The sequence below is a fragment of the Sinohyriopsis cumingii genome, chromosome 18, assembly GCF_028554795.1.
Source record: "Sinohyriopsis cumingii isolate HCF-2022 chromosome 18, ASM2855479v2, whole genome shotgun sequence".
NCBI classification, from domain to species: Eukaryota; Metazoa; Mollusca; class Bivalvia; order Unionida; family Unionidae; genus Sinohyriopsis; species Sinohyriopsis cumingii.
The window spans coordinates 30,736,888-30,758,411 of NC_142978.1; the positions used below are offsets into that span (position 1 = coordinate 30,736,888).

Here is a 21,524-nt window from a genome sequence, read left to right on the forward strand (position 1 = left end):
CGATAGGATAATGTTTTATATTTTTTTAGAAATGGCATGTATTATAAACGTTATGTCTTTAATCCACTGACAGACTAGGCCAAAATACGGCATAGATAAAACCTAACCCTGTACTCGAATTTTGCATTACTAGTCACATGACTTCACAAATTTGAAAACAACGACATCGGAAGTCACGTGATATCAACAACAAACTCGTTTTTAATGTTGTTGTGCAGAAATTCAGTTATTTTAAATTCAAGTCAGATACTTTTTGTAAAAACCAGCAATCTGGCCAGTCGGATTCATCAAACAGAGAGCACAGGTCAACGTGTTAGTCACGTGATACAAAACTCCAGAAGTTGTTCTCGGAATATATAAAAAAGAGAACTTTTTGTGTTCTTTCGTTTTTTGTTTTGTATTTTTATTACAACCAGATACGACTTTCATTTAATATTTTTTAATTTTGTTTTCTTCTCTACAACATTTGAAAATGTGGGTTGTTAAATTTGTGTACTCATGCGACTGACAATGCAAATCGCTAGTGCCAGGTAACATTTCATCAACGCCGTAGTTTTATCTTGTCTTTCAGCATATAAAAGAGATAATGATTTTAATACTCACAATTTCTGAGAAAACATGTATTTTTCATATCAATTTCAAGCATGTATCACTCGATCTAACAAAGTTTAAGTTTGCTCGGCCATAAGGTAAGCCGCTACCCTTTGCCAGGATCATGGGGGCCTCTTGTGATGCTAGACTGGTTTTCATACTATCTCTGTATCGAGCAATCCGCTGAGCATTTGGATTGACTCAGCTTATATGTTTTCTTGCATGTACCCAAATGATCCATACTGCCCTCTCCGAATATTCTGGGTAGAACTCAATCAATTTAGGTCTAACTGGATAGTTTCGTATTTTGACACCCCTCGTAATTTTTAAGGTAGAAGGCATGAACCTAGTTATCACATGCCTATCATTTATAAATTCACACTTAAGCTAAATCTATAATGTGGTTTAGATTTACTTTGAGTTAGGCTTGGAAATAGGTTGGCTTGTTGGTGACTGCCTGTCACAGTTAGATGAGCATTGGAGATCAAATGCGTAACTTGGGCTGCAAATGAGCTGCTGACTTGGCTTACGTATTTATGTGTGACTGCTACAGAGGTAAATACCTAAAAATCCAGATGGTTGAGGGTTGATGAAAAGTATGCTAATTTGTTATAGTACTAGTGACTTTATTCATACATAAAGCACATACTGATTCGTTTAGCTGCCTTGTCACAGGAAAATATTCAAAATAGCTATTTCTTGTCAAAAATGAATGTAAAAGTTAGGGGTTGGTGGCAGTGTTGGTTCAGTATAAAAGCCACCACTTGCATCAGGAATTAACCTTATTGCCGCAGTTAAAATCTCACATGTATGCTTTCTACAAAAATCATTAGTTTTTTTATATTTGTATCTTCAGTGTAAAATTATTCTCATTTTTCTGTAATTGGTCACTGTTGGATGAAAATTCACCAGATAAACTGTCCAGTGAGACCTTAACTCATGATCAGTTTAGGTACGGCTCAGTTACGTGATTATTTCGGGCGTGAAGTGGAGACGGAAAATTCCCGGGTTTTTCCCGACTTTAATCACTATTTGCGAAAGTCAAGGACCTTTCACAATCGGGAAAAAAATCATAGGTTCTCCCGACTTTTTCCCGATTCCCGGTAGCGTGGGAACCTAGTCTGGTCTCCTGCTTAGTATGCTCCCTGCATACTAAGCAGCGGAGTGGAACGCAGGGAGCATACTAAGCAGGGAACCAGACTACTGGGAACCCTGCATTGTGCTAAAAAATCTGAGTATAAAGTACACTATCCTTAGCAGCTATTCAAAAGGGAAAATGAATTTTGCCAGACTAGACTATACGAGCTTCTAAACGTGCAATGTATAAATTACCATATATATAAAATGTTAAGAAAGTTATCGGCTCTTTAAAAAAAATATAATTTACCTCTGGAGATAGCACTTTATTGAAAGATGCACATCTGGAATAAGGCCAAGCTGTGTACTCTATAACCCATATTACACCTATCAACATAAACCAAAATAAAGGGAATTAATGTTCTTTGAATCATAACTAAGATATACAAGGGCTTTTTTAACTAAAAATAACCAGTGAGGAAATCTGTGGAAATTCTATTTCTTTAAAATTATAATCTTTGCAAAATACGAAACTACATATCGCCACCTAGTGAGTGAACCTTCCGTAGATTGGTTTTCGCACCATTTATTTTCCTCAAGTAAATGGAGTGATCGGTTGAATCTCGTTTGGTCCAAAACTTTGCCTAAAGTAGCCGATAGAATTTAAATTATATGTTTTCAAAGAAATTCTTTCCTTTGAAATTAAATGATTAAAATAGTATTCAGACAACTTTACCTTTAATTTATTAACAGTTATATAATTTCAATAATTATGGCCGAAATATTATGGATTACTAAGCTACTTGTAAAATATCACTTATTACTGCGCAGAAATGGCGACCCAAACACAGGTAGAAGACGAAATTTAGGATGACACTATTTGTTGTATTTACGATTATAATTACAAAATCATAATTTGGACTGATAATTTCTGTAATCTGCATATATTATGGTCCTGAAATCAATTTGTGCATGGAAAACCAACTGGTTGGTCTGTAGGGACTCGAAGTTAATACATTTATCTTGGATTTTTTGGACGATCACCTATTTCCGAGTATGTATTTGGATACATCCGTGCAGAAAACACACAACTTGTAAAATTTAAAATTTATATATGTAGACACTATATTAGATGCACGTTAATGAAAACTTTTAGTTTTACTGCTGTTGTAAAAGTAGGATAAAGCAGATAATACAGTTTTATCCTATCCTCCATTGTTCTAATGCTAGTCCGAGTTATATGCTGCTCAGTCTACTGTCGGGCATTTCTGCGCACCGAAGGTTTTCGTTTCCAATATTGAAGCAAAACGCATTTGGAATTCGAGCGATTGACGAAAATAAAATAAAGCAGTGCTTACCATTTGAAAAGATGAAATGGTCACCAGAATATTCTGTTTAAAATAATATTAATTTTGGACACAGACGATACCACCCAACCCCACCCCGTTTTCCTGACTCGCGATATGTCGCCATATTCTGCATATAGCTTTGAAAAGATGTCATGTTTATCCATTTGGGCTACAGAAATGAAATATATTACTTTGGACTGTTTCTGTCAGCAGTTCAGTCGAGTAATTAGGTCAGGTTTATAGATAATTTTACAAAATTCAATGTAAAAATGCCAATAAATGGCAAGAGTTATTATGCAAACTAAACCGATCTTGTAAAAAAGTTAGTAAAGTTCAACATTTTATGAAAAATAAGCTATTACGTGGAAGAGAAACAACAGTGAATAGGATGTAATGTGATTACAACATCTTGTTGATGGGGAAAAATTACTACAGAATTTAGAAAGAGACTATTCGCTGAGGAATTTGTTGATTTATGTTCTAGCGGCAAGTAGACATGTTGGGTAGCAGACGATTTTGTACGTGTGGGACAACTTCTTGCAAAATTGGAAACTTGGATTAAAATACAGTTTTGTTTTAAGGTACACATTTCCATCTTTTATATAATGTAATTATTTGTATTATTCTAAAAGATGCATAGCAAATCAAATTTTCTGGGTTACAGGCTCAAGAAGGTCATGGAGTGGGTCTTCAAGTTGCCATTTAGAAATCACATTTTTATGTGCATTTCTTTTCTAAATGTGGGATATTTTTGTACACTTTATAAATGTCACTTTTCTTAATTAATATACGATTGTTCTTTCTGGATACAAAATGGATTTTTGACCCAAAATAGCACGTGATCCAATGTTTACAGAAATGACATATCGTTGTGCAGAATTACCCGATGCGCAGAATTGGTCGACATGGCGACATAGAAATTAGAATGTTGGGGTTTGGACCGAGACAAGGAAACCCCAGTCATGGGTTTACATTATTTGTCTCCCCACGAGGCTTGCCTCGAGACTACTGAAATGTAACCTCGAGACTGGGATTTCCTTGTCTCGGTCCAAATCCAAATGTAGATTATTTTTTTCACCCAATATTTTCCTTTAAAGTAAAAAGAACTCACCACTAGTGTAATATAGTTCATGTGCAAATGTTTACATGTTGTTCATTATTGCCAGTATGTTAATGAGGACTGGTGTGACCAATGCATCCAAAGTACAGAGCTTATATGCATGAGCAAAGAAAAATAACATAAAATGTTGCATAGTAATGAGGTATTATCACATTTAAAATATGGATGTTATATGAAATTGACAATAAATAATTAATATTTATTACAAGAAACTTTCATTTTCATCCGTTCCGTTCCAATTTTTAAAAGTTATATTGTAAATAATGAAACAATACTGGGTATTCAGCTCTACTGTAGTTATACTTAGTACAAGCTGTAATGAAGAGTAACTTGTTGCATTAGATTATTAATGGGTAATGAGTGATCTGTGTCACTATCATATATAGTTCTCCTTTTCTTTGGAGGAAGTGAAACTGTTTGTGATTTACTTGTGTTGTCTTTAATATTGATTGTAAAATTATCCTCGTGTATAAAAGACCCTCCAAATACGGACCCTAGCTTATAACCATGTGATAAACTTTCAAGTTCACGGATTCTTTAAAAATTTATTTTTCTGTCTCGGAAATATGGCAAGTGCTACAGTGAAATTTGCTTATGGATTAATGTGTTGATGGATAGGTGATTTCTTCTGGCTGGTAAGTGCATTATTTGTCATTAAATATTGTAGGTATATTTTTGATTCAGCTGGGACACAGTGTAGATGCTAAACAAAATTAGAATAAAGCATGTTTGACATAACACATTTCTGGCAGTTACTGTTTTCTGTAGTTGTTAAGAGAGTTGGGAGGCTATGAAGTGCATAGATCTATAGTCTATGTGCATGGATCAGTGTTTTCTGTCATAGTTCATTTCATAAAGCATTGAGAATTTTATCCTATCTGTAGCACAGTTAATTTTCAGGTCAGCATCATTAAATGTTGCTGACAGTATATAATTTGTTTCATACAAAGTATTTAATAGTTAGGTAGCTTAGCTACAATTAATGATGCTGACCTGAAAATTTACTGAGCTAGGCCTGCATATAGGATAAAATTGACCATGCTGTGTGGAACAACCTAGCATAATACCAAAAAGCTTGACATTGTATACATGTGTATCTTTGTCTCGAAATTTTTTGTATGGTGTGTTCTCAGAGATGGATTGACATTAAGCTACAATGTTTTTCTTATATATTGGTTGTTGCTTTGTTGTTTGATTGTAGAACAACTGCGTCAGGCAAGGGTTTCTTTTTTTAAAAGTAGTTCTGAGAACGTGGACATATTGACTGAGACAACTCAACTGGTCTGAGATGACTAGACTGAGCTAAGAAAAGTAAGGTTAGCAGAACAGATAGATTTCTCTGTTGCATGAGTGAGAAAACATAGTCATACAACGTAAGACATATCTCATGATATTGGATTACTAGAAACATGAAATACACTCAAAAACCGAAATATGCATATTTTTTCCATAATTCTCATGAAGATAAATGTATTATGATTTGTTTGTGTTCGAATGATCAAACAGCAAAATAAAATTTATTTTAGTGATTTTTATTATTTGCATTTTTCTGGCTATAGTAACATGGGTTATCTAAGCGTATTTATAAATATTTTTATTTTTAAAATTTAATCATACTATAGTATGTGATTTTTGAGTGATCTACACATTAAATGTTATGCAACAAATTCCAGGCAAAAATTATTGATCTCTATGGACTTTTACAATGACGGTTTGGCATTACAGTGTGTGATATTGGATTGAGCTATTACTAGTGCAGGGGGAATCAAGTTACGGTCGCATGAACGAGAACTTGCACATATCTTCATTGATCTCCTGATGAATGTCCAAATATAAATGGGATAGAGGAGTAAGATACAATAAGTTTTATTCTTAGCTTGTACAAGTGACATTTTGTCAAAATAATAATTTAGGATGATGTAAAATTTTACTAAAATAAATCTGAATCGACAGCTGTGGTTCTAATCTTTTACATGTATGAAAGCTTATATTTGTATGGGTAAAATTGGTATTATGTAGGAATTGAAATAAAAGCATGGACATGCCATACAGTAGATGTATACAAAGTTACTTAATTGCCTCAAATTTTTTTGACTTGTGTACTTTTTTTTTCTGCCGATGTTTTGCCTGGCTTTTTCTTATAAATGACACCATTGTTGTTTTCTTTTTTTGTTGGTAGTACAGCTTCTTCCCAATTGCAGGTGTGGTCCCTCTTACATCATTGCATGAGATAAATCCCAAATTTTAAATGCTTCATTTTGACATCAAATTTTTTTATGGATCTGTCTCACGGTCTAGTATCTCATCTTCTGTGAAATAACAGTTGGAAGATAACGGTCAGTTTTCCTTTCCAAACATTACTTGTCAGAGCATTACTGTCTTTACCTTGTAACTCACATAACAGAAAGGACAAATTAGATATTTAACTAATGATTTGATTTATTATTTGGATAATAATTAAAACTATTGTAACAACATAGTGAATTAAAGCAGCATCAGCAGCAACATCTTTATGTTTAATATGTATATAAAATGTGTCTATTTATCATGTGCTTTTTATCCATCAAGAAACAACTTCAACATTACATTAGGAATTTACAAATATTCTCATGTGACATTTTCTTAATATTTTAAAAAATTTAGTGACCATTTGCAATTAGCACATAACAACAAAAGATAATCATTGGTTCAAGTTTCATTAAATTTTATCTATTTAAAATTCATAAAATATTTGGGAACAAGCAGTTGACAGATTTGGTGCTGGAAGTAGTTACACCACATCTGTTAATATTTTGTATTCAGTGTCTTCATTGCTGATTAATTTGCCAGCTTTCTTGACAACTTTGGCCATCAATAGTAATTCTGATATAATCTAAAAATAGGAATATTTACGGTCAATGTATTATTTAGTATTTTGGTCTGTAATGTACGTGTACTTTAAAATTTTGAAATAGTCCTAGATTTATAATTTGTTGCATTATTTTCTTTTGCAATATATACTTTTGATTCTTTATGTACTTCTTGGCAGTTATGTATGTTCAGTGGTATGCCAACTTGCCTAGGGCGATTTCTGAACTATTTTGGTGTCAAAGAAAACTTTTTTGGTCCTTATTGTTTAGCTGATGCTGCTGTTGCTATAAAGTCTCTTAATTTTTTAATTTATTTTATATAAATTTATATAAAATTGCAGTCAAAAAGATTTCAAAACTACTTTGAAACAACTCCTGTAACAAGTACATCGGAGAAAATGCACAAGTGACTTCATACCATACTGTTCATGATAATTTCATTGTTGCCAATAAAACATTACTGTAATTACACATAGACAAAACACTGAAGCATTAGTCAATATATGACTGAACTAGACCCTTTCTTTTCAACCATATAAACATAACCAAGAACACATATTGTGCCATGTGAGTGCATCTGTTTTTAGAAAGAGGGATTTTCTTGCTATAACTACTTGCTTTCTAGCTTCAATCTATTGATAGGTAATTTTATGGTTTTATTATTTGCCTGCATACTGGTAGTAACAACATGCATTGCTTAAATAGTATGTTTCACTGTCTTTGTTGCATTTACTAAAACTAATGACATCAGAAAACAACCTTGACCATTACAGTGGCGTTTTTAAATTCCAGAACATAGCATTCTTCCATATGTTTCTGATGTATGTGATTAAATATTTAGGCTAAATCTGCTATCACATAATGTTTAGACTTTGTTTTCATTGATTTATGTATTTTCCTTCATCATTATTTATGAAAACAGACAATCTAATGATGTGGTATTTTGAATCATAGACACAGAAATATCTACAGTTACAGGTTCACTTACAGTTTCAAACTGATTTTATAAAGAAAATAACACAAACATAGCAGTTAAAATCTTATTTAAAAAAAAGTTACTAACATACTGGTGTTTAAATTTTGAAATAGAAGTTGGTACATTTTCATCGTCATAGTACACTAATCCTAACTTTAGGAATCAAGCAGTGATATCTTGCTTCCTAAAGGGTTAATGGTCAGTTAGCTATTAAAACAAGCATGTGAACCTGTAAGAGTTTGTTTGTAGAGGTAATTGGTATCAGCACTGCATACGATACATTTTCCGTTTGGTTACAACACAACACTGTTGGAAATTCCTGGCCACAGCAAGGGAGCATCACAGAACTCATAAACTGCTGTGACAGTCATTGTATGTCTAAAAAATAGGGCAAATTTGTTTTCGCTTTCCTAACAGAAGAAGGTGAAATTTTACATTTTTCTTGCAACTAAGTCAACCACTTCATCTGGTAGCATGACCCCTGCAATTTATGTTAAGTATGTTTGCTGCCCATTTAAAGAATTCTCTTATTTTATTTTTTAGTTCATTCATACCAGTTCACCTTACAGTCTCAGAATATCCTTACAGACATCCTTAGCAAGCATCCTGATCAGCTGTAAACAATCTCTGATTGGTTGCATGATAAGTTTTTCACAACAGAATAGCAAGTGTGTGGTGTTCAGACTGAATGTTGTGTAGAACTCTTGGGGTTTTTGGTAAACATAGAACCCCAAATTTTACTCACATAATGGTGAATGCAGACAGACACAAACATGTTTTAAGTTTTCTTTATTTAGATAAATATAAAATGACTCCACAATGAACATATTACTTTTTAATTCACTGAAAGTATCATAATAGGGCTAGTGGTTCATCATCACATAGCCAGTTGGACAGACGCATCACATGTAACAGTGCTCAGGGGTCACATTACGAAGTGGGCAAATGAAAACTTTGCCTTTTTCTGTTATGAAAGTGAAAATGACTTTGCCCTGTCATTTTTTAGACATGCATTGAGTGACTAGGTTTTGAGATGCTCACATGCCTCAGCCAGTTATTTCTGGTGTTATAGCTCAATGCAGGATGTAGGCATCAAGCCGTCAAATAGCTGGTGTTGATTTCAGTTGCACTGACAAACTCTTACACATTCACAGGTATTCTGCAAGTTATCATTTGATGATAAAAACATACAGTTTTGTGTTTTGAAACTTAAATATAGTATATAAATAGCAATTTGTGTTTTAAGAACAGAGATGGTAACTTCATGATTTCAATTGCCACTTGTGCTTTATTTTCTTCATAAAATCAGATTGAAACCATAAGTGAACCTATCAGGGTGAATAATGGCGGACATTGCTGTGTCTGGGAAGTACCACTTTATTGGATTGTCTTTTATGGTAAACACTTGGGCAGATATATTAAGGAAAATATTCAGCTTGGAAAGCAATGTCGTAATATTATGTTATTCAAGATTTTGCATACAAACGTAGTTATGTAGGTCCCATCATATGGGACAATGCAGTATTGTGAAAACTGAGACGCGCTGTTGTTTTCACTCATTTTTGCAAAGCAAATACTATTTAACCAATGCCTGATGCTACTAGATGTACAAAGACAAATAATAAAACCATAACTTTGAAATCCTATCAATGGACTGTTGTAACAAGGCTAGAATGTGAGTGGTTACATTAAAAAAAAAGACCACTTTCTAAAAATAGATGCACTGCAATGTTGGCTGTTTCAGATCGGTTGAAAAGGTTTTAGTTCATTCATATTAATGCTTCATTGTGTTAGGCCTATCTTTGAAAAGTTCAGGTAATCTTTTATTGGCAAAAAAGAAATTGAGACGAACAAATTGGTATGAAGACATTTACTCATGTACATGTTACGGGTTGTTTCAAACAAGTTTAAATTTTTTTTTCAACTGCCATTTTAGAATGAACATTCATAAAGTAACAAAAATCTTGTTTAAGATTAGTTGATTAAGCATTTTTACTAACTTGCAATTACAATATTGTAACCTAGTTACTCCTATCAGTCAAAATTCATTACAATGTATAGTTTCTACAATACTTTTAAGTCATGTGGCCAGAATACACTGCATATGAATATGACAATTTGTATATGCATACAAAATGTATTTATATCAATATTTATTATACATACAATTTGGAAAGTTTCTTATTGAAACTAAATATTGCTTAAAACCAGTGTTAAATGCAGATATGCATACTGAGAAATAGCATAACTGAAATTAGATAACGAAAACACATACATACAACATGCACTATCAGTGTTTTATCTACAAATGGCTTCATGTAAGTCATTTGACTCATCAAGGCAAAAAACAGCGAGTCAAAATCCAACCCTATGAATCTTATTCTAGCCGATGATCGTTTTTCATTAGTTTTTAAAATATAATTACATTGTTTAAATACATAACGAAAATGTTAGTTATATAATGTGACTAAAGCCAATAAGGCAGTTTCCTTGCCAGAAGCATGTGAACATTATATATTTGTTAAAAGTCTTGTTGAAGGTTTTGTGTCATCAGAAATAATCTGAGCATATATGACAAGGCATTTATTGTTGGCTGTGTCAGTGCTTTCATCTGCCATTGTTTAAATGACGAAATTTGTATATCATGTATAAGACTATCCTCAACAACATTTGATAGGTGCTCCAGTAACTCTGAACAGGTAGTAGCCGAGTCATACTGATTGGCAGAATTCTTCCAAATGCCAATTCCATCAATTTCTTCAGCTACTAAGTTGTGTATTAAATTAAGAAGATATTTGTATTTTAAAACAAGGGATGTCTTCTACACTCAGCCAATGTACACACTTAAGTTGCGCTTTCACTGCTGTGTCTTGTTTGGAAGAATGTTTTTGTAACCGTGTTATGGACCTTCAGTCATTAGTTTGTGTTCTGGCAACCCAGCATGCCTTGCCAGAGTACTGTTCTGAAAGTTATTGTTTTTTGCACATTTGGTCATGGTGGTTTTTTTTAGCCTTTGTACAAATATGGCAAAATATAAAGACATTTTAACTGTCACATTCTTCACTCGACTTAACTTCTTTTTGAAAACGTTGCCAGCTGTGTTTTCAACCATTGCTGCACAAACTACATTTTATCTTATGAGTAACCGTTACCTCATTTTTGGTTCGATAACAATACAGAGGTCTAGGAAACGCTTAATCACGCATATTTGGATGCAATTTGTTTACCTGGAATGCAGAAAATCACTTATACAGGAGTCCTCCATACTCACACATTTGCTGGACGGCAAATTCAAGGACTTGCCAGTCCTGCTTCAACCATCTGCTGAGTGGGAAAATATGTTGATCATATGATCATTTTAGCTGTGCTGATATGTACGATGAGAAAATTCAGTGGCTGAAAGACCCCAGATGTGCATGTTGTCATTGTAAGAGTATATCTGAAGAACATGACCCAATAGCTTGGTGACAAGTTCAAAGAATTGACTAGCTGCAGAGTGGTGGGAAAATGAACTGATATTGAGAATGACTGAATTTAGAGGCAGAAAGATTTTGTGATGTACTTTTGTGTAAGAGTACATCCAACAAACAACTTTAGATTTCATTATTGTGGTCATTTCCAAGTGTAGCCGAATAAGCAGTGCATGTGACCTTGAAATCAAGACATGTTGAGAGTTAGACAAAATGCTGTTTGCAAATTTGGATAAGTATTTTTGGGCAAATTGGCGAAGATTGTAATAAGATTCAACAGAGTGCTAAAGTTGCTAGAACTGATATTTCACATGGAACACTATGTGTGATGCTTAGCTTGGTGCATGGAGTAAGACATTTCCTTGGCCTGACATGATTCACTCTCACTTTAATGGACAAACAAGAGTTATATATCAGTGGTGTTAAGAAGTTAGAAAATTAAACTCAGTGGCAACCACAGATTCTACTCATCTGGAAATTTAGTCATTTGGGTATGCCTAATATGCTTCTGGTAGGGGACTGCAACTTTTACTGGTGGGACTCCTGTTTTTTCCAGAATAGGAGTGCTGGACTCCTAATTTTAAATTCCTAGCAAGACCTTGACATATTATCATCAGTCAATCATAAACAAGGTCCAGAAGATGATTTATTTTGTTTTGGATCTATTTTAATTATTTTTGCCTTGAATGTCATTTTCAGTCGAATGCTGACAGTATATTGGAACAATGCAAGGTTTAAAATTGAGTGAATGGAAATTGTTGCTTCATTACATGACATAGGTGCATATAAAATAATAGATTCTCATGAGAATCACTTTAAACTCACGTGTTTATTTTCCACCTCTTTCTTGGGTATGGTGATTATCCAGTTATAACATCTTGTTGCTACAGCTGATGTGACAGTTACAGGTCAGATAAGGTCAGCTCCAGGCTCCACACTCAGTTTTAACCCTATGTGTTATGATAGCATTAGCGGAAGAGACTGATATACATGTGTTTTCCATTGTGGAGAGTTGTAATCTAGCCATTAAAGTAGTTAGACCAAACCTTAATTTTGTTTCAATCAACAAAACATAATATTGGGGTGCATCAAATTACCTGCTGGCGATGATTTTTAGACTGAACCTTTGTTTTTTGTTAATGAGTAAAACATAACATTCGGGTGCATCAGTTTATGTACCGGTGATGATTTTTGTGATTCAAATTGAAAATGTCTGCATATTTGGCGTATGACGCATGGGTAGATAAAACACTGCAATATATATATATATATATATATATATATATATATATATATATATATATATATATATATATATATATATCGATTGCATCTCTTGCTTTGCTTCCACTGTTTAACTCTCACTTCTCCCTGTTCTGCCCAAAAGGATAAGACACTTCTCTCTAAAATTGAAGTTTAGCTTGACCCTTTTGTGGGGTGATAAAAATTAAAATTTTTAACATTATTTTTCCAGCCAGCAAGACAACTTTTACAGGTTATAAATTTATAAATCAGAATATACAAGTTTGTACCAGAGAAGCCATAGCTTTATATTCTTGAAATGATAAAAAAGCTATTAGAATCTTTTTTTTTTGTAGATGAGTAATGTCCCATTTTTATCTTTCTGGAATGTAACGCTTTCAGAAATGACAGGAAATTAAGAACACATTTTATGTCAAAACTGTATTATCACATTAGCACATGAACATATATGATAAGAAATATTTATGAGCAATTAAAGTATAAAATGCTTTTAACAGCCTCTTTTCAACAAACACTAGCATCTGACAGTAGACTCCAGAAACAGCCTGCTCCATTCATTTAATGAAGTCACTTGGTCATATTTGATTGGACATCATTTACCTCATTTTGTATGTCTGTTTTTTTCGTTTATCTACTTTAAAACACATAAATAAGTAAAGTCCAACTTAAATATGTAAATACACTTTCTAGATTATCAAAATTGTAATCTCACCAATATATTTTAAGTTCTGGCCAATTAGCGATTTATCATACCTGTCCAATCGAGTGAAATCAAGTATCACCAAGTGATGTCATTACATGAATTGCACCAGAAATTGGTAAAAAGCAAATCATATCAAAATCACCTAAATATTGTTTGATTATTATTATTATTATTATTATAACAATTACAAACCAAATATCAGAGAGTACACCAATTTATACACCCAAAACATAAATAATTCTGTATTTCAGTGCGTTTCTGTGTATTTCATTTTTTGAGCATGTTTTGGTGTTTACAGTAACCAAATGATACTTTTGTTTTAGCACCAAAATATAAATAACATGTGATATGTCATGCATTGTATGACCAGAGTTTCCGCTGACCCTTACTACCCTATTTTATAGATATTTTTAAAAATTTATTTTGGGGTGTAGGGTCATAGTTCACTGCCTCTTGGAAAGCACATGTTAGTGCTGTTTTTATTGATATCATGTGACTGCCATGTTATGTACTCTTGATGGACACTTGTTTTATGTTCTTTTTTTTTTCAGAGTGTAGATGATGTGATTGTGTGTCTAATGTCAATGGGCTTTGAGCTGCAGGATTGTCAGGATGCGCTTCAGTATGGCAAGATCACTGTTGAATCTGCTGTTGAATGGTTAGTAGAAGCTAGGGGTTTCCCCACAGTGATTGGTCCCTAGTCCTACAATGTAAGATGCCTCCCCTAAAAAAAAAATATTACTAATATTGAATAAAGTGTTGAGATAGCTTAGTTTCATTCAAGATATCTGTCATCTTTTTAAGTGATTTCTGCATTTTTTTTACTTCCATTGCATTTCAGCTAGCTGAATTGTAGGTTAATGGAGTTTGATAAACGTTTTTTTTTTGTGTGCTTCTGTCCAAATTTGAATGTATTAGAAAAAAAGACGTTAGGGTAAGTAAAGTCTGACTTAAGCAATATGACTTTTGTTTGTAGAAAAGCGTCAGTATGGGCAGCCATGTGTGTGAGATGTTCCTGAGAATTTTACTTCTCATTCTGGTCTTAGTCAGCCATGGAACATGCTTACACAATGCCTTTATTTAGGCCGTATGACAGTGACCTAAAAACATCAAGGGAGGCATCTTACATTGTAGGACTAAATTGGTCCTTTGTTTTTGAGGTAAATAGGCCAAATGTGAGCAATTTCTTAATATCTGAGCTAACTGCACAATGTATAAATTCTGCATGATTTTCAATGTTTACATTGGACATTGGCTGATTAGCCCTCAGAGAACCCCCTATAAAATTCTTTGATGCTCATCCAGTTTGACCAGATATGCCCAGTAATGTAAATCTAGTTTGACCAGATATGCCCAGTAACGTATATCTAGTTTGACCAGATATGTCCAGTACTGTAAATCTAGTTTGACCAGATATACCCAATAATGTAAATCCAGTTTGACCAGATATATCCAGTATTGTAAATCTAGTTTGACCAGATATGCCCAGTAATGTATATCTAGTTTGACCAGATATGCCCAATAATGTAAATCCAGTTTGACCAGATATGCCCAGTAATGTATATCTAGTTTGACCAGATATGCACAGTAATGTATATCTGGTTTGACCAGATATGCCCAGTAATGTAAATCCAGTTTGACCAGATATGCCCAGTAATGTATATCTAGTTTAACCAGATATGCACAGTAATGTAAATCCAGTTTGACCAGATATGCCCAGTGATTTAAATCTCGTTTCATCATAGATTCCCTGTAATATAAATCCAGTGTAGGAATGTTTTCGTATTTGTAATAGGTTTTTCTCCATAATTATGTTATATATACTTATATGTTGGACTTGAACTTGTCCAAAATCAAGTTCGTGTTATATCTGACCAATAATTTTTATTTTTGGAAACAAATAATTCATAGCTAGGATTTTCTCTTGAAATGTGGGCTAAATATTAGGATCATTAACAATGTAAGTTAACATGATTATTAGGGGCTGGGACATTGCTATTGATATATCCCCCATAAAATTACCTGATGTTTACCACATTCTATATTATTATTTTTGTAACAGAATCTTCTAGAATGGAAGTTTAGTCATAGTTTTTTGTAGAGAATTCTAATTGTAACCTAGGTGAAGTAGAGGATTTCATAATCTTATTTACCTGAAAAGTATTTATTCCTGTGATAACGTCTGAAGCAGAATCAGTCTTATTGTTGTGTTCAGGATTTTGATTTGGGCTGGTATTATTTATTCAAATTACTTATCTCTGGAATTACAAAGTGCTCGATAATATTTTGTTGACAGAAAGATTTGGAATTACAGTGAATTCAAACATGGTTATTATGGATTACTTTATTATGATTCATCAAAAGACTTTGGCACATTATAGAGCTTCAGGCCAATGTGACAGTATATTAGTGACTATCAGTGCAACAACAGTTTCAGCTCCTTTGCTATCTTATTTGGAATACCACTGGAATTTAATTAGAACTTTATTTAATAAGACTGGTGAGACACGATTCCCTTGATAACTTGCGCCTTGATAATTCGTGATCCCATTTTTAAAAACCAGAAAATTGAGTTTTGGTGCAGATGATTGTTACATGAAATAAATTTTGCTAGTTTTTGGAAGAAAAAGGAATCTTGTTTCATGGTGTTCCAACAGCTAGTCTGCTTCCCTGTCTTGTAGACTACCTGCTTCGAACTTGGTGATAACATTGTAAGCTGGACTAATCAATAACAACAAAATAGTGATGTTATTTACAAAAGTTTTCGCATACACATGTAGACTGTTGAAATCAGTTGGAATACTGTTAACGAGCTTTCACATGTTGGGTATCTTGAAAATAAATGTAATTTATACACAATAATTAGCAACTTCGTTAGAAAATAATTTTTATGGACAATTGTTCTCAAAGCAATTATCAAATGAGTATTCAGCCATTAAACAGCACTGTCTCTTCCCCCTCCTTTCTCCTCCTCCTCCCCCCCCCCCACCATGGTTTGTCCAGTGTGGATGGCATAACTACTACTTATTTTTAGGAGGTCCCTTAGTAATTTGTGCTATTGCTTACAGTGCGATCTATGTTTTTGGACCCCATTATGTGTGTTATTGAGGGAGAGGTGTACAACTTTTTGGATTATTGGTATTTAATTCACATTGCTGTAAGTTCTTTTTAAATTTTCACTTTGTCTTCAATGAAAATAAATTATTTTTGTTGAATTTTACAAAACTTGTTGCATTTCACTCTTTTCTATTACTTTGTTTAAGACCATAGGGTCGTAATAATGAGATAGATTATTGTCTGTTGTTCGTCTGACCATCCATACAAGTTTGGTATCACTTCGTCTCACAAACTAACTGCCATAAAACTTCATTCACATTTCATCCCTAGGTCTTTGATGTCTGGTTGGTCCTAAATGAAAATTATGCTGGTCTCACACCCAATATGGCCAACATAGTGGCCATCTTGAAAAATTTGTTATGGCTACTTCTGAATGGACATGGGACTTTTATGGTTTTATCTGGTTTGAGATTAAATGCGCTGTTGTTTATTTACTCCTTATAGTAATTGGAGCACACATAAAAATCTAGGATCCTGTCCTGGTGCCAATTCCCATAATTTTGGATTTAGTTCATTAACATTTTAAATCTTATAGAAGCATATCTATTTAAGATGGAAAATCTTCATCTCTTTTATGTATGAACTAATTAATATACATGGTCAGAGCTGATTAATGTACTTTAAGTATTTGACAAACTTGTTCAAAAAATACAGAGCACATTATATTCTGTCAGGATATTACAAGTGTGTTGTTCACCATCTTTAATTTTCAACAGGTTAGTTGCTGGTAAACCAGGGTATGCAGGCAGTGCTTTTGAACAACCCAAATTGAAGCTGCGTAAGGTAATATAAATTGTATCAAGAGCTTGAATCAAGAAAGAGTTTAGAATTGTGTAATGTGAATTTGGATAGAATTTTACTTTTATTACCTATCTGTTTTATGCACAAAAGAATTAGTGCCATGTCACCTGATATTAGTATGCATACAGTTTGTTTTGTGAGACGTACATATGCAGGCTTAAAAATTAACTTGGAACTGTTCTTGCTGTTTTTGTTGCCTTTTTAGCATAATTTGCACATCAGTTCCAATTTAAAGATTTTGATCCTTCAAGCATGTTTATTGTTTGGAGCATAAATCTGAAGTTGAATAATGAGAATGTGGCATTATTAGCTCAGCAGTACTTGTAATAAACTAGGAAAGCGTAAGGGATGGCCTTTTTGTCTGTCATCTGTCAATCTGTCATCAGTCCATCATCTGTTTATCCAGTGACAAGTTTGTTATCACTACTAGTCCTAAGCAACTTGAAGAGTTGCCATGAAACTTTACACCCTTTCATTTCATTAGCTAGTTGGTCCTAAATGAAATTTGTACTGCATGGGGGACATTCAGGGTGGTTGCCATAGTGACTATCTCTTGGAAAGAAGTGACTATATATTCCACAGAATTACACAGATAGTTTGACGAGGAATTTTATACACTTTTTTGGGTTGTGCAAATAAACATAGCCGACCAGAATTAAAAGAGATAACCGATAGGAAGATGAATCATACCAGTGATAAATATCTGTATTAGAAGGAAGAAAAGAAAGAGTCAATTTTTTGAAAAACACATTTTTCTAACTACAAAAAATAGATCATGTTGGACAGCAAACATAGCATGGAATACACATTCTGGTTTATTTATGGCAATGAAAATTCCTTCATGGGGTTATTCTGAATTTAATGAAAGTTTGTTTCACTTGCCTTTAGTTTTATATATAATCCATCATCAATTTAACCAAAGAAATCTGTCAGCTTATGCTGCTTATTGGCACTGATCTTTCAGCACATAACAGTATCTTCAAGGCAATAAAAATCTGTACTCTTATGTCTTTCTAATGATTCAGATGATAATGAACTAATTGAATTTAAAGTCCATCAAAGTAATTGAACAGGGCTTTGGCATAGTAATCTGCCCTCTTATTATAGCTAGGTCATATCAAAGCGCAATTAAAGGCCAACTGGAGGCAATTTACAGTCTTTGCCTACATAAATTATGCAGATAAGTGAATTATGCAAATAGCCGATATGCAAGTAAGTGGAGTCGACTGTTTGTTTTGCTGTCATGTAATTGTACAAATAGTTAAGACTTTTTTACCTTTTTAACACACTCTGTGTGCTTGTTTTTTACAAAAATTATTCTTATATTTCTTTTATACTGGATTTGTTTATTGCATGTATACCAGTTGTACAATATTTGTTATTACCTTTAGGGTGGAGAATCAAAATTTGAAGAAGGATCCAATCCATTTGTACAGCCTGCCCCACATCGAAATGAACAGACTTTGAACCAATCAGAAAACAGTATTATGAAACAAAATAGGGGTGAAAGTTCAACATCAAATTTAGGCCAGTCAGATTCTGATGTTGTCAGCAGACTCCATCTCAATGAAGAGCAAAGGAAGATTAAGGAGGATTTTGAGCATAAAAAGAGAGAAGAAGCAAAGAAGGAAGCACATGCAGAAAAGAAAAAACAGAAAGAGGTGTGATGTGAAATATTTGCCAGTTAATCTCAAAGTTTTACTTTAACCTTTTTAAAATAGGATTCTTGGTAGCTTTTTTATTAATGAACATGTGTGTTATCTCTTGCTTTATGTGTATCCATTCCTATGTATTTCTTTTTTTTCCATTAGCTTTGGAAAATTACATTGTTTTCTGTCAGACAATTAGGAATGTAATTAAAAAAATTCTCTTCAGAATACTAATTAAATATGTTTGTTATTACTATCATTAAAGGAACATGCAAGAATTCTCAAAGAGATAGCTGATGATAGAGAAAGGCAGAAACTAAAAGGCCACATAACTACAACATCCTCAGTGAAGCCGGCTGACCAGTCAGAGAGACAAGAATCAAAGATCAAAATTGAGACAGTAGTACAAGAAGATAAGAAACAAGTCATTGATGGAGGCGGTACGAGTTCAGGGTCCTCATGCTTGATTCAGGTGAGACATACTTATTTCACGGTCTTTGTCTCATGACACAAGTCCACCAGCAATAAGTCTTAGGTTCTTCTCAAGCCCTGATGTTTTTCTTTTTATTGATATGTATAATATGCATGTTGACTGGTGGCATACAGTAACATCTAGGGTGTGTAATGATTCTTGGCATACAGTAACATCAAGGTTGTGTAATGATTCTTGGCATACTCTAACATCTAGGGTGTGTAATGACTTGTGGCATACATTAACATCTAGATTGTATAATGATTCTTGGCATACAGTAACATCTAGGTTGCAGGGATCGTCCTGGGCTTCGCCAATGTCGCAAATTGCGATTTTTTTTCCTTATTGGCGACAAAAATATCCCATCTGGCGATTTTTTTGGCGACATACTTTTTGGATATTTAGTTTGTACATACAATCAATGATTTGGACTGGATAAATTAAAAGGCAGAACGAAAGGAAGCCACAAACTTGACTAAGCAATGCATTGGAATCAATCTGTTACACAAACGATCCTTTGCTCTTATTGACAACCCCATCTTTACAGTGCATTGTTACATCATAATCTGCTTATGCTGACATCTGGGCTGAGTACTGTATGCTGCGATACAGTCAATCATGCTACCGCACTATACCTACAACTGACCGACTTCTGAAGACGCGAATAGAACAGATACAATTAATTGTATGGCTAATCCTTCTGGTTTTTTTTAATACATATACCAATACAATAGTTTTGCTGAACCTTCATAGAAAACTGATAAGCTTTGAAGTACCGACTACTGTGTATAAATACAAAGCAAATGGAAAAAATCTAAATCACAATTACATCTGTCGCCAGTGCGGCATTTTGCTCATTGATGTTTTCCTTTTGCCATCAGTCCTGATTTATGGCTGCAGAGACTTAAACTCTGCAACAAGAAATAGCAAAAAAGAACAGTTTTGCATAATTAATAATAATTATTTATTTCTCAAAATACAGGAGTGAAAGAATCCCTAAATTGGGTGTGAATTTATGCTTATATATACGGTCCAATATTGCCAGGTGTAGACTCGTGTAAGTTTCATTCATGGGAATGGAGATCCTATTTTTCTTGTCGAGAAAATTTATACAGCATTCAGTGATCATTCTTGGGATTTAGGAAGCAATTCGCTACAAGCTTTATGAAGCTAGCCATGGGGGTGGGGGGCTGCTGAGAGACTACTGGTGTCACCTGTCAGCACTGAGGACTGTGAACGTGGATTCAGTAAGATGAACCTCATAAAAACTGACATCAGAAATAAGCTCTGCATCTCATCTCTCGAGAATTTAATGAGAATCAGCATGTACAGATGTGAAAAATTAGACGTTGAAACTGCATTCAACAAGTGGACAGCCCTAAAATCGCGACGGATCTTCATGTAACACTTTGTAACATTTTGTTAATGCTTGTTGTAATTAAAGTATTAACTAATCCATCTTTTGTAATTTTCATTGCCTGTTACATTAATAGACTAAATTAACACTTGGAAAAATGTACACTACTTTTTTTGGCGACACTTTTTGAAAATTGGCGACAAAATATTGAGGTTGGCGATTTTTTTGGCGACAGCTTTTTAAAAGCCAGGACCATCCCTGAGGTTGTGTAATGATTCTTGGCATACAGTAACATCTAGGTTGTGTAATGATTCTTGGCATACAGTAACATCTAGGTTGTATAATAATTCATGGCATACAGTAACATCTAGGTTGTGTAATGATTCTTGGCATACTCTAACATCTAGGGTGTGTAATGCCTTGTGGCATACATTAACATCAAGGTTGTATAATGATTCATGGCATACAGTAACATCTAGGTTGTGTAATGACTCTTGGCATACAGTAACATCTAGGTTGTATAATGATTCATGGCATACTCTAACATCTAGGTTGTGTAATGATTCTTGGCATACTCTAACATCTAGGGTGTGGAATGACTTGTGGCATACAGTAAGATCTAGGTTGTATAATGATTCATGTCATACAGTAAGATCTAGGTTGTATAATGATTCATGGCATACTCTAACATCTAGGGTGTGGAATGACTTGTGGCATACAGTAACATCTA

General features: G+C 33.8%; 1 protein-coding gene across 3 annotated transcripts in view; it reads left to right on the top strand.

Annotated features, from left to right (window-relative positions):
* The first annotated feature begins 2,364 nt into the window (after nt 1-2,364).
* The window catches only part of LOC149776313 (uncharacterized), a 124,489-nt gene continuing 105,329 nt past the window's right edge, over nt 2,365-21,524 (top strand). For 2 of the 3 annotated variants that reach the window (XM_089942795.1, XM_089942797.1), the window contains exons 1-5: nt 2,603-2,722; nt 13,950-14,056; nt 17,232-17,298; nt 18,708-18,977; nt 19,231-19,437. In XM_089942795.1, coding sequence (XP_089798921.1) covers nt 2,618-2,722; nt 13,950-14,056; nt 17,232-17,298; nt 18,708-18,977; nt 19,231-19,437 — 756 coding nt within the window. In that variant the 5' untranslated portion in view covers nt 2,603-2,617. Of the gene's footprint in view, nt 2,520-2,602; nt 2,723-13,949; nt 14,057-17,231; nt 17,299-18,707; nt 18,978-19,230; nt 19,438-21,524 lie in introns of those variants that run through there. The other variant, XM_089942796.1, reaches the window with a different exon arrangement.